This window comes from Condylostylus longicornis, unplaced genomic scaffold (assembly GCF_029603195.1).
Source record: "Condylostylus longicornis isolate FDR11 unplaced genomic scaffold, ASM2960319v2 ptg000091l, whole genome shotgun sequence".
In the NCBI taxonomy this organism is placed as follows: Eukaryota; Metazoa; Arthropoda; class Insecta; order Diptera; family Dolichopodidae; genus Condylostylus; species Condylostylus longicornis.
In genome coordinates this window covers 1,352,805-1,374,340 of record NW_026578059.1, presented here as the reverse complement: position 1 = coordinate 1,374,340, position 21,536 = coordinate 1,352,805, and the positions used below count along the sequence as shown (strand labels likewise).

Genomic DNA, 21,536 nt, shown 5'->3' with positions numbered 1-21,536 from the left:
AAATAAAAAAAATTATTTTTGTTTTTTTGTTTAAATTTTATTTGTGAGAGTGGTTGTTTTTTTTAAATTATATTTTGATTGTTTTTATTTTTGCTTTCGTTGAAATATTTAAAAATTACAATCCAAAAAAAAAGTTATTATTATATATAAAATATGTAAAAAATAAACACATGCAATAATAAATAAATGCAAAACTAAAAAAATTAAAAGTACAAAATAATATAATTTTTAATATCTGTGCATATTCTAGCATACGAAGTTCGCAGATTGTGAAAATGGTATTTATGTAAAAAAAAAAACAAAAAATTTTTAGTGAATTTTCGATATTTTTTAATCCATAAAAGATTTACTAGTAGGTTCGTGAATTGCGCTTCGCACAAATTTCCATGTAGACCATACGGTAATCACGCGTTGTAATGCAAAATTCGGAAATCAATTTTTTTTAAAAAAAACTCAAAAATTTGAAGCCTCTCTATTTTCATATTGCTTAACTGTAGCCAAAAAACTCTTATTTGAGAATTGAATACGAAAAATTTATCTACTTCGTTTAATATGCGGTCTGGTTGAAATTTTACGCTTAAAGAATATATTTATTTTGTTTTCCTTTTTTTTCCCAATTACAATTTGGCTACTGTCCATGTAAGTTTGAAATGCAAATGCAAACTGCATTGTTAAAAAAGCATCCTATCTGAAAAGTATATTTAGTTGTCTATATCAAACCTTTTGTCACAAATTTTAATTAAAAAAAAGTCAAGATAAAAAAAATTTTCAAAGACACAAATACCGTACATTTATTAAAGTCTTTTACTTTACGATTGAAACAGAAAAAATTTATATTTTATTTGTATGTATATGGAGTTTTTACATTCCCACTTTAAAATAATTAAAGACTTCCGCAAATATTTGGCTGTTTTTTATTTCTTTAATTTTTAAAATTTTTAAATTTAGTTAGAGTTCATAATTTGTTTATATTAACGCTTACAATATGAATAAAAAAATAATTAAACAATCAAACAACTGCACAATTTTTGCAACTGTTTAATAACGTAACCGTTACTATGAAGTATATCAATTGGTACATAATTTAAAATGTAAAAATTTTAAAAACAATATTGAAGAGGAATACCACCCTCATAACTTTTTCATCTTAACACTTCTATTACGTGTAATTATTTAAATTAATTAAACCAGATTTCCCGGATAATAGAAAATAATTGATGTTTTTGTGCTTTAAACAGAATTTCTAGATAGACTTCTGAAAAGACCTCGTTTTATTGTTCTGCTATTTTTTAAGGTTTAGCTTTTCTTCAATTTTTTAGTATCATTTTGTTTTTATCGATTTAACTTTTTTTTTATAATATTTTTCAACTTTTTAATAAATACATATATAGAAACATAACTTTTAATTATAGTTTTTAATTTGTTTTTACTTAATCTTTATATTTTGAAATTGTCCAATATTTTTTTTGTAGAATCATGTTGCTGCTATAATTCATTGGCTGCCTTCTATAGTTGTTATTGCTGTTGGTTTTCTTGTTGATGATGATGATCACGATGTTGTATTTGTTGCTGTATTAAATTTTCAATATTTTTGTCATCATCTAATTCACTACCAATTACTTGAACTGTTTCAATAGTTGTTTTAATTTCACCATCAGGTAAAGTAGTTGATCTTGTTGTTGTTATTGTTCTTGATGTTAAAGTTTCGCTTCCATTTGGTGATGAGGAAGAATTTATATTACCAGCAATTGTCGATATTACATTACTTTCAATATCAGATAAATTAACATTTTGCATTTTTGGTGCAATAGATGATGATAATTCAGGGAGATCAACATTAACATCAGATATATCTACTTTTTCAGACTTTGTTAAAGCTTGTATTAGTTCAGGATTAATATTAGATAAGTCTAATTTTTCCAATTTTGTTGTTAAAGCTTGTAATAGCTCATCTTCTGGATTTTGTATTATAAATGTTTGTGTGATTGGAGCATTTTCTGTCCTTGTAATAACTGTCGTAGTTTTTGTTGTTACACCACTGTAACAGTAAAAAGCGTTATTACTTCTTATTTATTTAAAAATTTTTGTGAATTGAGACAAATTTATGGTAAAATAATAAAGAGATTGTGAACTGTCAATAAACACAAATTCAATGAATTTACAACCTCAATTGAAGTTCGTTTACTAAAGGCCAAAGAAAGCCGGTACGAAATCAATTTCTTTCTAATCATTTAATGAAAAGTTGGAAAAATTACTTCTACTTACTCTTCAGTTTTTGTATCAGTTTCTACTGTTGTTGTCTCAATTCCATGTGGCATTATTTTCATATCTAAAAATATTACGTAAATGAATTTTATAAATTAAGAACTTATGAATACATATATTGTACAAATATATTATATTCACCTTCTGGAATATCATTATTATCATATTTTTGAACATTTTCTGCAATTTCTTGATTCGCAAAGAAGTTTGGTGAAATTGTCGCCTGCTTTGACGAAATTGTTTTTTCAATTGGAGTTGGTGGTGGTACAGAATAATCACTTTTTCTATTCGGTTGATCTTTTTTAATTTCTTCTACAATATTTGCTGAATTTTGTAATATTGTGTCAAGATTTTCTGTTTGGGGAAATTAAAACACATTTATAATTTTTTGCAAATTGCAAATAAATTAATTTTAATTATTTTTACCTTTGATTATATCTTTGTCTAATTGCGTTCCAATAATAGATTTCTCTATTTCAATTGGTTTCTGTTCTTCATATACATCTGGTTCTATAATTATAATTTTTTTTCTCTCTTCTGTGAAAATTTCGGGAACTTGATCGATTTTACTTATAGGACTTTCATCTATAACTAATTTAACTTCCTTCTTTTGTGATGAGAGCTCCGATATTTCGGGTGCAGAAGGAGGATATTCCTTTATCTGTACGTGATCTACATAATATTGATGATTTTGTTGCTGTTCCAATTCTTGTTGTGGTTGTAATTCTTCCTGTAATTGTTTCTGCGGAAATTTTGGACGATCCCTCTGCTTCGGAGATGCGGCGATCGTTATATCTTCTTCTTGTACTGGTTGTATATGAATTAATTGAGTTATGTTAACATTATCATTATTTCCAATGTTATTTAGTTTTTGACCAACATTGTTAACATTGGTGTTGTTATCTTTTGTTCGATTCAATACTGATGTATCAATTATATGTGATGTTTCACATTCTTCTTGCAAATTATTAAAACCCGACTGGTCTAATTGCATTTTAGCTACAGCTTTTTCCATGTCATCTGTTACTAATTCCAAATTAAATATGCATTTATCAACAATGTCAGGTCGTTTAATTTTTTGTAAAGCCTGTCTCATTAAATTTCCACTCGATGGGTGCTGATTTGATCTTAGCCATAATCGTAGCATAACCATTGCCTGTTGTGTTGGTTTATCCGGATATTCCAATTCAATCAAATCAATATCGCTTTGCGGTATATTTAATTCTTTAGCTAATTTCATCCAATCATCACCTAATAAGTTACATATATCTGACAAACGTATATCAGCTTTATGAATTTCATCTTGATTTTGTGTTAAACCACCGTTCAAAATTATACAATAATTACGATCTAAACTTCTTTGTGATGCATTCAAACTGTGGCAGTTTTCAATTATTCTTTCATCAACTAATGAAACATTTAAATTACATATTGGTACTTGTGGTGGTTCACCTTTGGCAACTTTTGGTTCATTCATAAAGCTGACACGTCCGAACGGTTCTTCTTCGTTTTTAACGCGTACCATAAATGACAAACGGTTTTCTCTAAATGCTTGAAATTTCATATGCAATTGTTCACCCGATTTTGCAATCGGTACCAAATTTCCTGAAAATTCTAAATAAATTTGCTGTTCCTCTAGAACTTCAACGTCTCTTGATTTAGCAATTTCACTAAAATATTCCTGTTGTTCTAATGTTTTATCCTCTTTATCATCTGTCATACAAAAAATACTTAATTTTGCTTCGGTATTACTAATTCTTTTAGCAAATACAACGAATTTGACCATAAATGGAACTTTTGTCATGTAAGTATATAATTCGGTAGCCATGCGACTTGCATCTGCAATATTGCGACAATCCATTAACCAAAACCTAGCTGACACTGTTGTTGTAAACGAAACACTATCTTTCACAAAAGTTAAAGGTGTCGAACCAGTAACATCTTCCCATACTGCACGATTTTGTCCACCAGTTATAGAACATAACAAACGTAATGTTGGAGCATTACCGGAATATTGATTAACCATACCTTGTGCATGTGTTCTTGGTGCTGGTATGCTTAATGTAATTGCTTTATGAAATTTACGACGTCTTGGTTCAACTGTAACAACTGGTGATACAGCAACTCCCTGTCCCAATAATTTTGCGCAACCATTTAAATCAACTGGTTGTGCTTGTAAACCCACGCGAATTTTTTTGGTTAAAGCATGTTCTGGAAATATTGCTTGTACTTGTGGTACTGCTACCGAACTAACAGTACCACCATCCGGTCCGATTGCGTGTACTTCTTGCCGAATTCTAGATATAACAGCAAAAAAGTGTGGAAAATCATGTGTTACTATACGAATGATACGATTTGTATGTAAATCTTCTAATGGATTTAAAGCATCACCAGTTTGTTCAATTTCATTTAGTACATCACGTACAGTATCATCGTTCGTATGATTTGCAATTAAGGTATGTTCTCGCCATGTTTCACCATTATCAGAACGTAATATTACAATTTCTCTTTCTTTGTCACGCAATGAGCCAAAATGTGGTACCTCAATTATAACAGGTCTGAAAAAAGGGAAATAAAATTTTTTGAGATATAAAAATAAAAATTATTAATAAAACTTACCCCAAAAATTTTGCTTCTACTGGTGATAATTCTAATATACGACTAACAAGAGCTTCACCTTCCATTAAAGGTGGTGGATTTGAAATTCTTGGAGGTTTTACATAACGACATGTTATTCGAGTTGGTTGTGCACATGATTTTGTTGGTACAATAACACGTACACCACTATGGCGGCAACCGCGCATTGCACCACCTCTGGCATCAACTAAAAATGAAACTAAAAATCTAAGCAAAAAAAAATTTAATTTCCTATTAAACTGTTTTAATTGAAATTTTAATATTTTATTTACCCAACATGTATTGGCGGTCGAACAATATTAACGTTATCAGTTGCTTTTATTATATATGGATTTGACATTAGATCTGTATTTACATATTGACTTGTTATGGTTTCGTTGATCACTTTAAAATAAAAAAAATTGTGAAAAAAAGCCAAGTAATATATTATTTTTTTGTTTTTTACCTTTTTTATGATCATCATCATCTGTTGTATCAAATTTAATTGTATCAGCCATAATACCGTCTGTTACCATATATTTATATTGATTATGATGATCGATATGATCTTCACCTCCTTCGTCTTCAGAATCTGACATAAATGTCTCATGCATAGATTCTGGTGCAACAACTTTATATTTTTCTTCTAATGCACCGGTAACTGTATTTATAATACTTGTTTCGGTAACAATTTTTAATGTTTCAACTGCTGTAACATAGCCTAATTTATTTGCAATACTTAAAGCTGTTTGTCCATTCTAAAAAGAAAAAAGAAATTTGAAATTATATAGTTTTATCATACAAGTGGAAAAAATAAAAAATATTCTACTTTTTTACCATGCCAAAAAAAACAAGTAAAGTTTGTTTACAATGTGTAACGTTATATATGACGTATTTTACATACTTTGGGTATTCAATCTTACTGTTTTTTACACTGAAAGAAATTTGTTTTGTAACTTTTATAATAACTAAAACTAACTACATGTTTTTAAAACTATTCAATAATTTTGTTGTACATTGTGTAATTAGAAAAAATGTCATATGTATATGTAGAGATACTAATGAAAATATATATTTCGAATAAAATTCTTAAAAGAATTTGAATAATGAAAAATGAAATTATAAATCAATATTATGTAATTATATCACAAAATTTATTAAATTTTGAGTTTACATTTGTAGTTATTGAATTAAAGTTAACGCGCCGCAACACCAAACACACTGAAATCGCTCTGTAAAATTACGAAATTCATTAAACGCAAAAAATTTAAGCTTTCAATGCCTCGTTTTTAAAATACAATAAAAGGCCGTGGCACTGCATAAGGTTGTGTTTTCTGTAGTTCGAAGTTGATGTTGAGACATATTATGTATGATCGGTTGAGAATATTATAAATTAATAAAACCGTGTATGACGATGGTTTTTCTGGAATATTAAACTAATTTTCTCAAAAATTTTAATTCTCATACAGATTTTGAAGGTACTTACTTTTTAGATTTCAATGTAGATTTATATGCATAAATACTAAAGTTATAAAAATCTTTTTTTTTTTTGCTAGAATAGAATTTTATATACAAAAATGATTGGCAAATTATTTTCATATCATGTAAATGGATAAACGTAAAATATATTGAGCCTTATTCTAGTTATCGAAATTGACACTAATCGAGGAATATCAACAAACATAATATGTATATTTCAATTATATTCCAGTTCTGATGTGACATATGGATTTTTAGTCGAAAAGGGTTTAGCAAAAGTGTGATAGACAAGATGAAACCTAAATTTAAGTTTAAACGGGAAAATTTAATGAAATTATAATAAAAAATAATCATACTCAAAACAAATTAATCATACACAAAATTCAATTTTTAGTATTAAAGTGATAACAAGAAAACCACTTGAAGAGAATAGTAATTTTATGACAGAGGACGGCCTTTATAGCAAAAGGCCTAAATTCGCAAGAAATAGCTGCATAAGTGACTGCAAGTAGTAACTGAAGCCAAGTGGAACCAGTTGATAGAAGAGCTGTCCCTACTGTTAAATCTTTTTGTTCCTTAATTTTTGCGCTTTATCAATTTCATCAATATTAGAATCTGATGAATCCGTAAGCCAAAATGCAAATGAATACATTTTTTATTTGAAAATGTAAATAACATATACATTGAAAACTATTTTTTTATTTTCAACTTAACTCGTGACAATTTTTTTTTTAAATATATCGATTGTACTTGAAACATTTTCGATTATTTCTCTTCTTACATTTTCGATTATTTCTCACATGTCATGTCGCTCGACAACTGTAATATCATACGATATGACAGTGCCAATCAGAATAAGGCTCATTATGATTACATAGTAAAAAATTTATGAATTATAATCAATTGAAAAATAAGAACTCTAAAGTTTTATATACAATTAAAAAATTTGCTTAATATATATAATTATATATATATATATATATATATATATTTTAGATAACAATTTTTCATACTCTATATACATATATGCATTTTCTATACATACTGTACTTGATATTCGGGGGAAAGTATAATTTCCGTATTTTCCATTAATTGCATATTCATAATAATGACATTTCATATATTTTGATATGATTTCTATAAAATCCTTATTTTTTTTTAACATCTTAATGTCATCATAATTAGTTACTTTTTTGTAATTATTTTTTAAAAGTAATTTTTTAAAATCATTAATTTCACTTGTATCATAATATATTTGTTTTGATAATTTACTATAATTGATGTGTGATATACTGTTGGATTTAATTTTCTATAAAAAATATAATTAATTAATAAATATTTTTAATACGGTAAAAAAATTAATAAAATAAATAGCTATAGACATTTAAAATTTTATTATTAATTCGATGTTCTTTTCATTAATAGTTAAAAAAAAGGTAAATATATTTATTTATGTTTTTGCGGATTGTAGTATTGATCGGTTGAAAATTTTTGGAAAAAACCTTAAAGTGAGAAATTTTGTATATACCATCAATCGGATTTTGCATTTATTCGGGTTGCAATTACGTAGGTTCTACTGTATATATTTCAGTAATTTTTGTCATGGAATGATATTAAACCTATATAAAAAATATAAAATTTTGAAAACATATACAGGGTGTTTCGCTTAATTGAACATTTTCCAGCAAAAAATTGTAAGGCATCAGATTTTTTTTTATATAAATAAATGCCTTTAACTTCGGAGCCATTCCACATAGAGTAACCATTGGGGACTGGTTTCAAATGCGATTGATTGTTCTTTATCTTCAGTCTCACAATCAATTTGATCAAAAACTCGAAATTTCTCAAAAATGTGTGTTATTTTTTTTTTCGTTTTGCTACAAAGTTAGGCCATATAACATTTTCCTTTACTTCTTTATGGTTTTGCAAGTAAAACATATTAAATGTGTTTAAAAAGCATGCGAAAAACGCAAATTTCACACATTGATTTTGAAATTGAATACATCATTTAACCCCCCAAAAGTTACTTTATGTCGTATAGTTCTAAAGTTATAGGTATTTATTTATATGTAGAAACAGTCTGGTACCTTTGTTTTCAACAGGTTGTATCTCAAAAATTAGTATATCTGCAACCCCATCCCCATACAACTTTTTGCTGGAAATTGATTAACGAATCATTACTGAAAGTATTTGCCTTCTTATGCGAAACATCCTGTGTAGAGCAACAACTAACTATAATAAGATCATAATTATTTATAGCATATAAATTTTTACAAATAGTTTTATGATTACTACACACCACCTTCTTCAAATTTTTTTATATACATAGATAAAAAAAAAAAATTATTGAAATTTTATTAAATTAAATTTTTTTGTTCAGCAAAACAGCTGATTTAAATAATAAATAAAATGTTTGTATTATGTCTAATTTAATTATATTAGCAAATTATTCATACACTTACACTATTTTCTTAAAATGGAGAACTCGAACTAATAAATCCAAAGGATATTTTAGTTTTAATTTAAAATTTTTTTTAAAAAGACACACTTTACGTTTTAAACTTTATTTTTTTTTTCATAACTAAACTCAATATTTTAGTTTTTTTAGTTTGGTTTTTAATTTATATTTACTTTTTGTTTCAAAATATTTTAGAAAATTAAAAAATATTTCCAAACTTAAATTAATTTAAATTTTAATTAACTTGTTTTGTGTATTTATGACAAAAAAAAATTATCTTTAAAAACAACAGTTTTGATGCTGAATAATATTCAAATTGAAAACAAAAAAAAAAAAATTTAAACGAAAACAAAAAATTTAAAATTAAATTTTATTTTAATAATTTATTTTTTTTTTCATTTTCTTTTTAGTTGTTTCTTTCTGTTTAAAATAGAATCCACCATTTATCTTTTTCTTTGATTTTAACAGGTAGCAAAAGCACTACACATCATTCATCAGTGAGGGAGACAAAAATTTTTAAAAAAATTTGGAATATTCAAATTAGAACTTTATTTCAATTCACAAAACAACAACAAAGCAATTCACCCATATTCTGTTAGTTTCGTCACTGACTTGATAAAAAAAATTTATCACATCACGTCATTTCAAATGATGCCTTTTTGGTACCTTTCATGTGCCCGAAGAGGCTGACATGATGTCACAAAAACAATTGAAATAAAGAATGACATAAAAAATGTTTTTAAATAATATGTACAAGAATATGGGTATTTAGCTCAGTTTTTTCCAGGAACCAGAAGACATAGAAGGATATTCCAGGAACCAGAAGACATATGTTTTCAAGGATATTTTTAGTGCGTTATTATGAATGAATAAAGCTTAACCATGTTTTACGTTTTCAAAATTAATTATGTTATATTCTAATCTTTCTCAGAAATCGAAATAATCTAGATTTGAAAAAAACTTTTATGTGTTGTTCATACGTAAGTGTAACACCTATGATACATAAACAACATTTTTTATTCTCCGTAGTTTTGAAAAATTATTAAAACATATAGCAAATTTTGTAAAAAAAAAAAGTGTAAAAAACAAAATCATGCAATAAAAAAAAAACTACATTAGTATAAACCTTAAGAATACACACACAATTTATACAATAAAGTAACAATTTAATGGAATTCAATATAGTGTCTGCTCTTCTTTTATATTTTATTTTTTGATTCCATTAAATTTTTTTTCTAAAAATAAAATAACATTACATTAATAATGCTAGAGCATACTACGTATTAATTACAGAGAGAAGGAGAGAAATTTTAAATCTTGAACAAATAAGAAGAAAATTGAAGAGAATAAGGAAAATTAAAATTTTCTCAAGATTTTTAGCACTTTTAAAGAAATTAAAATAGTGCTTATTAGTTTCACTCTGTCCATCCGTCCGCTATAAAACTTCTACATCCGTTAAGGTAGACAGTTGAAATTTCAAATAAAAATAGATCTTAGTAAAAATTTATTTCCGCAGAAGAAAAGTTTTACCTGCGTATCTCCCCCTTCTAAGTTATACATTCTAAAAAGTTTTTAAAATGCAATTTTATGATTATTTATTGTAACGAAACCATAAATATATTTTCAATTCTGTAAACGCAGAAAAGTATTGGTTGATTTTTCCACCACAGCATAGCATAATTGAGCATAGAAATGAAAAAATTTAAATGGTCGTTTAATTTACCGTTATTTAAAAACCGTTTTTTTATTGGTTTGAAATTTATAACATTGGCTTTCTTCTAGAGCTTGATTTGTAGGGGCCTGAAATTTTTACAGCCTTTAGAAATAGTTTATTTCGTTAGAAGAAAATTTTTTTCCACCTCTATCCCCTCATAAGTTATCACCACTAGAAATTTCTAAAATTGGAATTTTCGACACCTTATATTTCCACACTGCAATTTTTTATAAATGCAGAAAGCTAAATGACATGTCATCAAAAAATACAATAACGTTAACTCACGTGAGTTAATTCGACAATTCAAGAATTAATTGAGATATATATAAATTTTATTTAATAATACACAAAAGTTACGAAACTAACTTTAAAATTAGTATATTAAAAAAATATTGAACCTAAAATTATAATCTACTATCTATCACTAATCCGAATTTAGCTTTTTAAAAAAACGTGGATTTTTTCGGCTTAAAACAAAATAAATAAATTTGTGATTGACAATTTGTAAATAAAAAAATAATTATGATTGAAATAATAAGCCACTAATTGTATATAATTTATAATAAAATTCAAAATAAATAATTACTATTGTACTAACCCTATAAAAATTTTTGTAATTAAAGAAATTAATGGAGCATTTTGTAACAATACTTACATTTGTTAAGGCATTTGGATTCGCTTTATGTCGCAATAGCAAATTAATTATTAATGTATGTCCTTGTTGCGCTGCTTGATGTAATGGTGTATAACCGATGTTTGTACTCATTTCAATATTAGCATCATTTTCTAATAAAAATTTTACCATATTTACTTGTCCAAAATGAGCTGCAACATGTAATGGTGTATAACCAGCTTTTGTTCTTTCATCGATTTTAGCATTATTATCTAATAATATTCTACCAACATCAGTTTTATCTTCTTGTGCAGCTAAATGCATTGGTGTTAAACCATTTTTAGCTTGAGAATTGGAATTACCGTCATGTTCTAATAATAAATTAACCATGTCAACATGACCTTCTTGTGCTGCTAAATGTAAAGGTGTAAAACCAGATTTTGATTCAGCATTTGTATTAGCACCATATTGTAATAATGCATTTGCAATATCCATTTGATTTTTTTTGGCTGCAATATGTAATGCAGTATGACCATTTTTAGCCATTGTATGCGGTGATGCACCCTTTTCTAATAACATTAATGCAACGTTTTGGTGATCATAATGATTAGCAACATGTAATGGTGTAACACCATTTTTACCTTGTGTATCAACCTGGGCACCCTTTTGTAATAATAATTGTGCAACATTAACATTACCATATTTTGCAGCTAAATGCAATGGTGAAAAACCTTTTTTGGTTGTTGCATCAATATTTGCATTATTTTCTAATAAAACACTTGCAACTTCTTCTTGTCCTTCTTTAGCTGTTATATGTAATGGTGTATATAAATCTTTTGTTTTTGAATCAACATTTGCACCATGTTGTAATAATAACATAACAATATCAATATTACCAAGACGAGATGCAACATGCAATGGTGTTTGACCTTCACGTGCCTTAACATCAACTTGTGCACCATTTCGTAATAATATACGTATTATATCAGTTTGTTTAGCACGTGCTGCTAAATGTAATGGTGTTTCACCACGTACTGTTGGAGCATCTGGATTAGCAGCATCATGTTGTAATAAATAAATAACAATATTCATACAACCCATAAAACTTGCAACATGTAATGGTGTTAAACCACTTTCTGTTGTTGCACTAATACTAGCGTTATGTTTTAATAATAATTCAACAACTTTAATACGATTTTTTTTACATGCAATATGTAATGGTGTAAAACCATTTAATGCTCTAGCATTTGGATCAGCTTGATGATCTAATAATAATTTAGCAACTTTAACATGACCACAATGTGCTGCAACATGTAATGCTGTTAAATAATCAACTGTTACCTCATCAACTGGTGCCATATTTTGTAATAATATTCTAGCTGCTTCATCATGTTCACCTTGTGCTGCCATATGCAATGGTGCTAAGCCATTTTTTGTCTTTGACAATATTGGTGCATTGTTTTTTAATAAAATTTCAATCACTTTTTCATGACCCGATCTAGCTGCACAATGTAATGGTGTTAAACCATCGCGTGTTGTTGCATCAATTTTAGCCCCTTTCGATAATAATAAATTTATAATATTTGTTTTACCCCATTTACATGCAACATGCAGTGGTGTTATGTTATGTTTTGCTGTATAATTAACATCAGCACCTTTATCAATTAATAAATTTGCAATATCAACATTGCCATAATGTGCAGCAATATGTAACGGTGTAAAACCAGATTTTGATACAATATCAGGATTATGTTCATTTTCTAATAATAATGCAGCTGCTTTAACATCATCTTTTTTCGCAGCAATATGTAATGCTGGTAATCTTACTTTACCACGTGAATCTGATTCTAATAACACAGCAACAACTTTATCATGTCCCTGTTGCATTGCAACAGCTAATGGTGTAAAACCATCTTCAGTTGCTAATGATGGATTTGCACCTTTTGCCAATAAATATCTAACACATGCATCATGATTCTCTTGGGCTGCCATATATAATGGTGTGAAACCATTTAATGATTGTACATTAACATTAGCCCCATATTGTATTAATAATTTTATAACATCTTTTTGTCCAGCTAATGATGCAATATGTAATGCTGTATTACCTTTTTTAGTTGCATTATCAACATTAGCGCCACGTTTTAATAAATCATTAACAATATCAACATAACCATCTTTTGCAGCTAAATGTAATGCATTTAAACCATTCTATGTTGAGAAAGATAAAATATAATTTATTTGTATATAAATATATGGCACATGCATATTTTAATACATATAAAAAACAAATTCTTAAATAAAAAAAAATAAGAAACGTTAAAATACTTACCGCATTACAAGTGTTTAAATCTGTAACTTGACCGGATTCTAAAAATTCTATAACTTTTTCAAAATCACCACTTCGCGCTGCTCTTAAAAACGATATATTTGCATCAGCCTGTTAAATGTAATATTGAATTTATTAATACATAATATATATAATAAATTTCTACAATAAATAATAAATGTACTTTACATACAAATAATTTTAAAAGCATTAATGATAGCTAACAGAAAAACGAGAAAAAATAGAGTTGACCATGTCAACTCTGTGATATCTGTACGAATTTGTTATCCTATGTGCGATTAAATATGTCATACCTGAATATCGGACAGACTATGACTGTAAATTGCCGTATTACCATATTAATTTATGCAAAATTTCAGTACTGTTATTTAAATATTTTCTAAGATATGGCTAATCTACTATTGAAGTTGCATGGCAGCTTCACAAGCAGTCTAGAAATTTTAAAAAAATTTTTCACACATATCAACTCTAATAATACACTTGTTATAACGAAATTTCTGTATTTTATAACTCCAATAATTTTGTGAGATAATACCAAATAAATTTTGTAGTTGTATGACAGCTGTAATAAGTACTCATGAGATCTCAGCAACTTTTAATGAATATAGTTACCCTTTTACCATATTTTATTTTGCAAAATTTCAGTACTGTAGGTTGAACAGTTTTCAAGATATAACCAAGTAATTTTTTAAATTGTGTGGCCGCTACCAAAAGGCGCCAAGCAATTTCAACGACTTTTATCAAACACATATTGTCTCTACTATTTTATTTGCTTGTGCGAAATTTCAATACCACAGCTTTTACAGTTTCTGAGATGTAGACAAATAAATTTGGAAATTATATGGCAGCTACTAGAATCTATACCTCGATCGTAACCAATTTAAATAGGGTTCTCGCATTTACTATAATAAATCATTTGTGAAATGTTGGTGAACTTAGATCAATTAGTTTTTGTGTTATGTTTGGGACGGACGTACAGATGGACAGACAAAGCTAAATCGACTTCGACGCTGAACAAAATTCGACGCTGAACAAAAACATACCCTTGAGTCTACATCTCAGACCATTATTTCTTAGCGTTTCAAACGGTAAGGCAAATTTAGTTTACCGTTCGAACATACGTTCGTTCGGGTATAAAGAAAACGAAAAAAATTTTCAGATAGATCTGTCAGAAAAATAAATTTGATGTTATGATGAAAAAAACTGCAACTAGTTTTATGGGTTATGGGTTACTAGTTTTACCAAAAAACAGACACATTTCGATTGTTTCCCTTTTTGCTGTTCGAAACAGCAGTTAGACTAATAAGAGCCTAATTAAAGAGAATGTGAAACGAAAGGAATCGAAACGAAACCAAATAAATAGAAATTGTGTTTTAATGATGTGCTCTTTCTTCCGCCTTACTTTTGATAGATCAAAGTGAGCACAATGCGATATTTCGATATTTTTGTTACAATACTCACGTTTACATAATATGTATAAGTCATTATCTTAAAATAACTAAAATATGTTATACCTAACGTTAATTATACATATATTGAAGTTATTTTGAATACAATTTTATTTACATATTTAAAAAGAAAATGTTTACTTCATATACTTTTTATGTTCTAATTTTTCACATTTTTTATACCGTTCACAACATGTGAATGACGTCATATTTTAAATCTTCTATTAAGCACCTTTTCACATTTATATATACTTCAAAAACGAAAAAAAGAAAAACATTAACAACATACACAGTTGCGCTTTATATTATTAAATGACATCATATTTTGCTTTTATATTTTTTTACGGTATGCATCGAAAGCACATAAAATTTTTCAAGATTAGTACTTGAGCCACCCAATAGAGCTGTAAACAGGAATTAAACAGGGTTCCACCTCTTTTCTGCTCAATATGATCACAAGTGAGCTGACTAGCAGATGACAAATAGGGCAACAGAGAAATATGATGATAGGTACATTTATCCAAAATTTTTAAGTACGTAGACACTCCGGTATTAAGTAGATAGTTAATAGACCGGCTGCACCAAATAAGCCGGCACACATGCATACTTATTGGCCGACAGATTCATGAGTCGGAAATTTATGTATAAACTATACCTGATTCGTAATGATTTTATTGTTTATTTTATTGAAAAATTTATTTAAATATATATAATATTATGTGTACATAATTTACATTTTACTGTTAGTGTACATATATTATATGAGTCAGGTATTAATTTTTATATAATTATTAGTTTTCATTATTTTAATACAGACATTTATACCACTTATATGCCTAATTATAAAGTGAGAGTGAAAAAAAAAACAAAATAAAAAAAAAATTTTAAGTATCACAGAAAATTGAATAGTGAATATATAAATCATACATAATATAGTACTTATCCGATTTGTGAATACATATTACAGGGTGTTTCAAGTAATATTGCAGAAAATAATTTCAGAAAAGGTTCTTTTACCAAGTTTCAGCAAAAATCACGTGAGTAAGGAGAGGGAGGGAGTAGATCATATAATCCTTCTCGGACTACTGCCAGTCCCACTCAGCCTTTCCCTTCAAACAAATATGTACTAAAAACTTTTGGAGCCATTTATTATATATAGATAATTGAAAGCTGTTTTCTTCTTCGTAATTAAAAATTTTAAAGTTTTTGTTTTTTTTTTTGTCGTGTTAGATAAGATTAGACAAGGGATGTCAATGTACCACGACACACGGGGTGGTTCTATTGGACCCGCAATCCCTTTAATATCTAAAGTACACATCCTCCAGACTCATCCTACTGATCAATTTGGGTCCTACTGATCTTGCAGCTCTCTTGCTGCGGGTAAAAGCACCCAAAGACTCTCTTCTGCAGTAGATCAATCTCGAAATTCACCGAGACGGTGCATCGAATTTCCTCCGTGCCCCCAGAGAACCTACAAGTGCTCTCGCCTTCCAGGCCCAACCTCCTCATGTAACCCCCCTGTGTACAAAGGGGGATAAAATATTCTCCATACACTTTTTTTCGACTTTTTTCATGGTTAACCTCTCAAATAATTTTTTATTGCTAGAATTGATCAAAAAACCACTTCGCAAAATATATCCGAACCAACCTGTATAGTTTTGAAATATGTGAAATTTAAAATTTATAAATATACCATTTGGATAAATTATTTTAAATAGAAAAATCGCCATGTTGTTTTCGTTTTGTTTTAATATTTTACTTTGCCATTCGTTCATCCACCGGAAATCAAACCATATTTATATATTTTTTAATCATTAACAATATTCATTTGTGTTGTAACGTATGTATACGGTGTTTTCTAATGTATAGATACTATCTATGTAAGTCTTATACATGTTCAAATATGGAAGGTAATAAATAATATTTTTTTATTTTTTGTCGATCGGATATATTTGCATACTTTAATAACAGGCAGAATAAGAGAGCTATGAGGTTATATGGCAATGTAGTAAATACTCTTATATTTTTTAGAAGAGCACTTATAGAGCATAATCAGTATTTAAAGTAGTACATATATTAGAAGTGTAAGTAGTACATATTAGAAATGAAAGTTTAAATGAAAGTGATAAACAATTAATTCTCTTTTTACTTATAAGTCCACCAATGATACCATCACCCTATATACTTATAATTTTAAAATCTCTACACTATACGTACAATATAATTAAAAAATTACTCCAATAATCGATTCGAATTGAACATATGCATATATAATATGTAGAAGTCTAAATAGTTTTAATTAAGATATGTATAGAATCTAGATGAATTTGTGATTTTATATTGACAATACAAATCATTATAATTATTGTGCAAATTTTTTAAATTAAAAACTTTTATTTTAAAAATTATTTACCTGTTTTGTGGTTTTCTTTTCATGACCTCCTCCTTTATTATGGTGTTGATTATCATTTTGCATTTCAATTTTATCATTTTTTTCACTGTGTTTATTATTAGAGGCATTCGTTACAGTACCGTTTTGTGATTCGCCCAGAGCCATAATGCCGTTTTGTTTTCTTATATATGATATGTTAGATTAATTAATTTTTTTACTTTTTAATTTCTTTATTTTTTTTTCTTTATCAATTAATAAATAATTAGCAAAATTTTAAAACTGTAAAGAAAAAATAAGAATAAATTCATAAATTAATCAATGTTTTTTTAATAAAAAAAAAAAGGACACAAATTTAATTCTAGTTATAATGGTTAAAAATTAATATAAAAATTTTGAATAAGATTTAGATATGGATAGTTCAAATAAAGTTGAATTAAACAATTAATTTGTAAAGAAGCACACTTTTGCCTTCAGCTTGTGTAAAAAATCTTGCTTTTATAAGTCCACTATTTACAATAAAAATCCGTACGAATGTATTCGAATTCGAAGGGTATACTAAATTATCCTTACCGTTTGTAACGCTAAGAAATAATGGTCTGAGACATAGACTGAAGAATATGTTTTTGATCTGCGTGGAATTCTGTGTCGATTTAGCTTTAACTGTCTTTTCGCCTTTGTCTGAATATGGCAACTTAAAGGCATAGTCTTTTACATAGTCAGCTATGGGATATTCATAACTCGCATATAGAATTACAAATTCGTACGGGTATCACAGAGTTGACAGGATCAACTATATTTTTTCTCGTTTTAAACTACTTTTATTCCTATACTAAAATATATTGCATACTTTTAGGAATCAGTAAAAGAAAATAATTAAAAGGAGTAAAGAAAAATATTTATACTTTTTGATTATATGATTTCATTTTTATAGAAATTTGAAAAGGCTTGTAGATTGACAAACTTTATAAATTTCAGGAGCGATAACTTAGTAAGGAGTGGAAACGTTCTTAGACAAAACGGTGGGTGGTGGTGTTATCCATTATAAAGTAGGTTCTGTTATCCCTTATGATAATTCTAATATAAGAAAGTATAAGTAAGGTTTTTTTTAAGGTTTTTAAGGCCATAAATTTAGGAAATATGGTTAATCTAATATAATTATATTTTTAAGAGAAAAGAAAGAAAATATAGAATTTTATAATTTCCCCTGTTATATTGTAAGCACACCTTAAAATAGTATGACCTTATGTAAAACATAAACTATATACATATGCGTACATAAATTATGTATACGAGTATGTATAGATGACAATTATAAAAGAAAATATTTACATCGCATACCAGCTGCTACTGCTGCTGCTACTATTTTTTTGTTGGTCATTTACATATACGTATACCAAAATGATGATGTCAATCATTATATCAGTTCCTCTTTTCTCTTTATTAATAATATTATAAATTTGAACTTGTAATAAAAACTTTTTAAATTATAACAAATCACGCACCACATTCTTCATATATATGCATGTATAAAGAATAGTTACGAAAAAAAAATATTTTTACTATATTATTTTTATTATGGAAATCATAATAATAAAAACAAAATTAATAAGAATTTAATTGAAAACCCTAGCACAAAAAAAAATGTTGTTTCAAGTCACCCATAAAAATTAAATTATAATAAAAAAGGCAACAGGTTATAATTTTTAACCCCCTATTCTCTTCATTTTTAGACTGATAATTGTGATCTAATATTCTCAAAGTTTTGAATTTGAACTCTTCCAAATTTTATAAGCTATGTATATGAAAACATTTCTAAAATTTCTTAAACCCAACCCCCCAGCCACCCCACCTCACCATCTGTCGACCTTCCGCATTACATTACAATAAATTACTGGGGGAGGGGAGGTAGGTGTTAAATTTTAAAAATGTTGTCGTATACAGAGCTTATAAAATACAGTTCATACAATAAATTAAAATATATTTTGATATGCTGGTCACGGTGCACTCTTACCCCATCACTGTAATCAACAATCGTACTCTTCCCAAAAAATCTGGACACCTTTAACTTAATTAATTGTAATTTTTAAATTATGTTATCTAAATTTATGCAAAATTACATATATACAATAATTATTTCATTATACAACTGAACTAAAAGCGTTATAGAGTAACAGTCTTTAAAACTGAATGTTCTATTAAACACATAGTGCGTGATTTGTGGGGTTTAGTTCTCTTTTCTTATTTATTACTTTTATATTTCTTATTTTTTTTTTATACTTGGCATTCCTGCAATTTTGTACCCATACCAACATAATTTATTTGAAAGGGTTAAAGATATTTTTACGTGAAGAAAAATCTGATTACATTCTAAGGTTACGTCATTCATTTTTTTTTTTTTTTATTTTAGTTTCTATATATGTTAATCTATATAGAATTCTTTCGTATACATATACGAGTATTCAAAATCTGAAGAGTGCAGAGTAACATTGAAAAAATTTATACGATAGAAAATGAGTTTATGCCAAATATATTAAGTATTTTTTTTTAGTTTTGTGTTTACTTTCTTAAAACAGCAAAAAATAAACAATATGAACTTTTTCAGTTTTTGTTGTAATTGTTTATACAGAACCACACAAAAATTAATAGAAAAATATATTAAAAATAATTTTTTAAATTAACATGTTAAATGGTAAAGCAGAAATATGCAATCTTACTCATTGAACTGAATACGGACCGAATTATTATAAGTAAGAAGATTGTAAGAGTAATCGACAAATCAACATATACACGGACATATACAGTGTCTCACAGTGAAAATGGTCCGTCCGTCTTAAAAAATTTTCTTTTTACTGACCGTATTGTGTATACAATAGGTATGTGATGTGATGGCGACGAATTTGCATATCGAATTTTCGGTGGGAACTCACTTCTCCATGGTAGGGAAGTGTAAATAAACTATTTTTAACAACCTGTCTGTCTGTGTGCACGCGTGTATACGAAGTTCGGCTGAACCGATTTTGATGAAATTTTATATGTATTTTTATTTCAACTATGTGACAGATTGATCAACTTTTGGGATATATCAAGCTTCGGGAACTTACTTTTTAGCGGGCCTGTTTTACATTTTTGATCATTATGAAGAAAATATTCAACAGATTTACTTGAAATTTCATATATAAGATTCGCTCGACCGTCCGGCGAAATCTCCTAACTTTTGGAAGAAATCAGGCGTCACTGGACGTTTAATATGGGCCCAATATACATTTTTGCGTATATAAAGAGAAATAATTAACTGGTTTTGTTGAAATTTAATATTGAAATTCTTCGTATTAAAACAATGAATATATAAATTTTTTGGAAAGATCAACTGAGCTGAGGGCAGATTTTGCAATTGATAGAATTTTTTGAAATTTGATATTTAAGTTCTGGTTGTTACCGAAACCAACTGGCGAGCATTTCACGGAATTCAGGTAGCACAAAGCAAAACTCTACTAAGAGCTAATTTTACATTTGTCTAGGTATGTTTCCTAAAAATTGGAAAGAAGTATTTAACAGGCGTTTTTATAATATTCTGTATAACACTTTCAATTTACTAGACAATACACATTAAAGAAATATTATCTGATTAACAAATTAAAGTTTATAAACTTGCTAATTTAATACATTTCTTTTTTAAAACCACCCTTTTAATCATTCACTATTCAAATAAAAATAAGAGAAAATTTTAAAATATTGCTTAAAAATTACCTCATACTCAAAATGGTTCATACTAATTTTATTTATATAAAATGACATGAATTTTTTAGCATTCGCCGTTACCGAAAACATAAACTGCAATTGCAAGTGTTTATCATTATTTTTTTGTTATTTTATTTTATCTTTCAACACGTTGAATTATATCTGAGAAAATTTATACTTTACAATATGGGCCGCCATACCTTTATGGACATTCGAGAATATAAAAATGGTAAAAGCCAAAGAGAAATAAGGTAGAGCACGTACGAAAATTAAAAATATAATATAGAAATATAATAACAAAAATCGGATTACCAATAGGCCTAGCAAGAGCTAAAAAAAAATTTCTAAATGCCATGATGGTAGTTAGAAAAATAAAAAGTAATCCTAAATCAAGAGCTGCCTATATTCCAAATATGGTGCAAGACCAGTTAAAGATAAAATTTAATGCCGAAAAAATTAGGAG

General features: G+C 27.6%; 1 protein-coding gene across 6 annotated transcripts in view; it reads right to left on the bottom strand.

Moving 5' to 3' along the window:
* Nucleotides 1–411: 411 nt before the first annotated feature.
* Nucleotides 412–21,536, bottom strand: part of LOC129613778 (ankyrin-3) — a 42,626-nt gene continuing 21,501 nt past the window's right edge. For 5 of the 6 annotated variants that reach the window (XM_055528004.1, XM_055528003.1, XM_055528005.1 and 2 more), the window contains exons 2-12: nucleotides 17,357–17,614; nucleotides 13,478–13,585; nucleotides 11,188–13,356; nucleotides 7,406–7,669; nucleotides 5,348–5,639; nucleotides 5,175–5,286; nucleotides 4,885–5,109; nucleotides 2,692–4,823; nucleotides 2,407–2,619; nucleotides 2,266–2,329; nucleotides 412–2,038 (exon numbers count right to left, since the gene is read on the bottom strand). In XM_055528004.1, coding sequence (XP_055383979.1) covers nucleotides 1,516–2,038; nucleotides 2,266–2,329; nucleotides 2,407–2,619; nucleotides 2,692–4,823; nucleotides 4,885–5,109; nucleotides 5,175–5,286; nucleotides 5,348–5,639; nucleotides 7,406–7,669; nucleotides 11,188–13,356; nucleotides 13,478–13,585; nucleotides 17,357–17,500 — 6,246 coding nt within the window. In that variant the 5' untranslated portion in view covers nucleotides 17,501–17,614 and the 3' untranslated portion in view covers nucleotides 412–1,515. Of the gene's footprint in view, nucleotides 2,039–2,265; nucleotides 2,330–2,406; nucleotides 2,620–2,691; nucleotides 4,824–4,884; nucleotides 5,110–5,174; nucleotides 5,287–5,347; nucleotides 5,640–7,405; nucleotides 7,670–11,187; nucleotides 13,357–13,477; nucleotides 13,586–17,356; nucleotides 17,615–21,536 lie in introns of those variants that run through there. The other variant, XM_055528006.1, reaches the window with a different exon arrangement.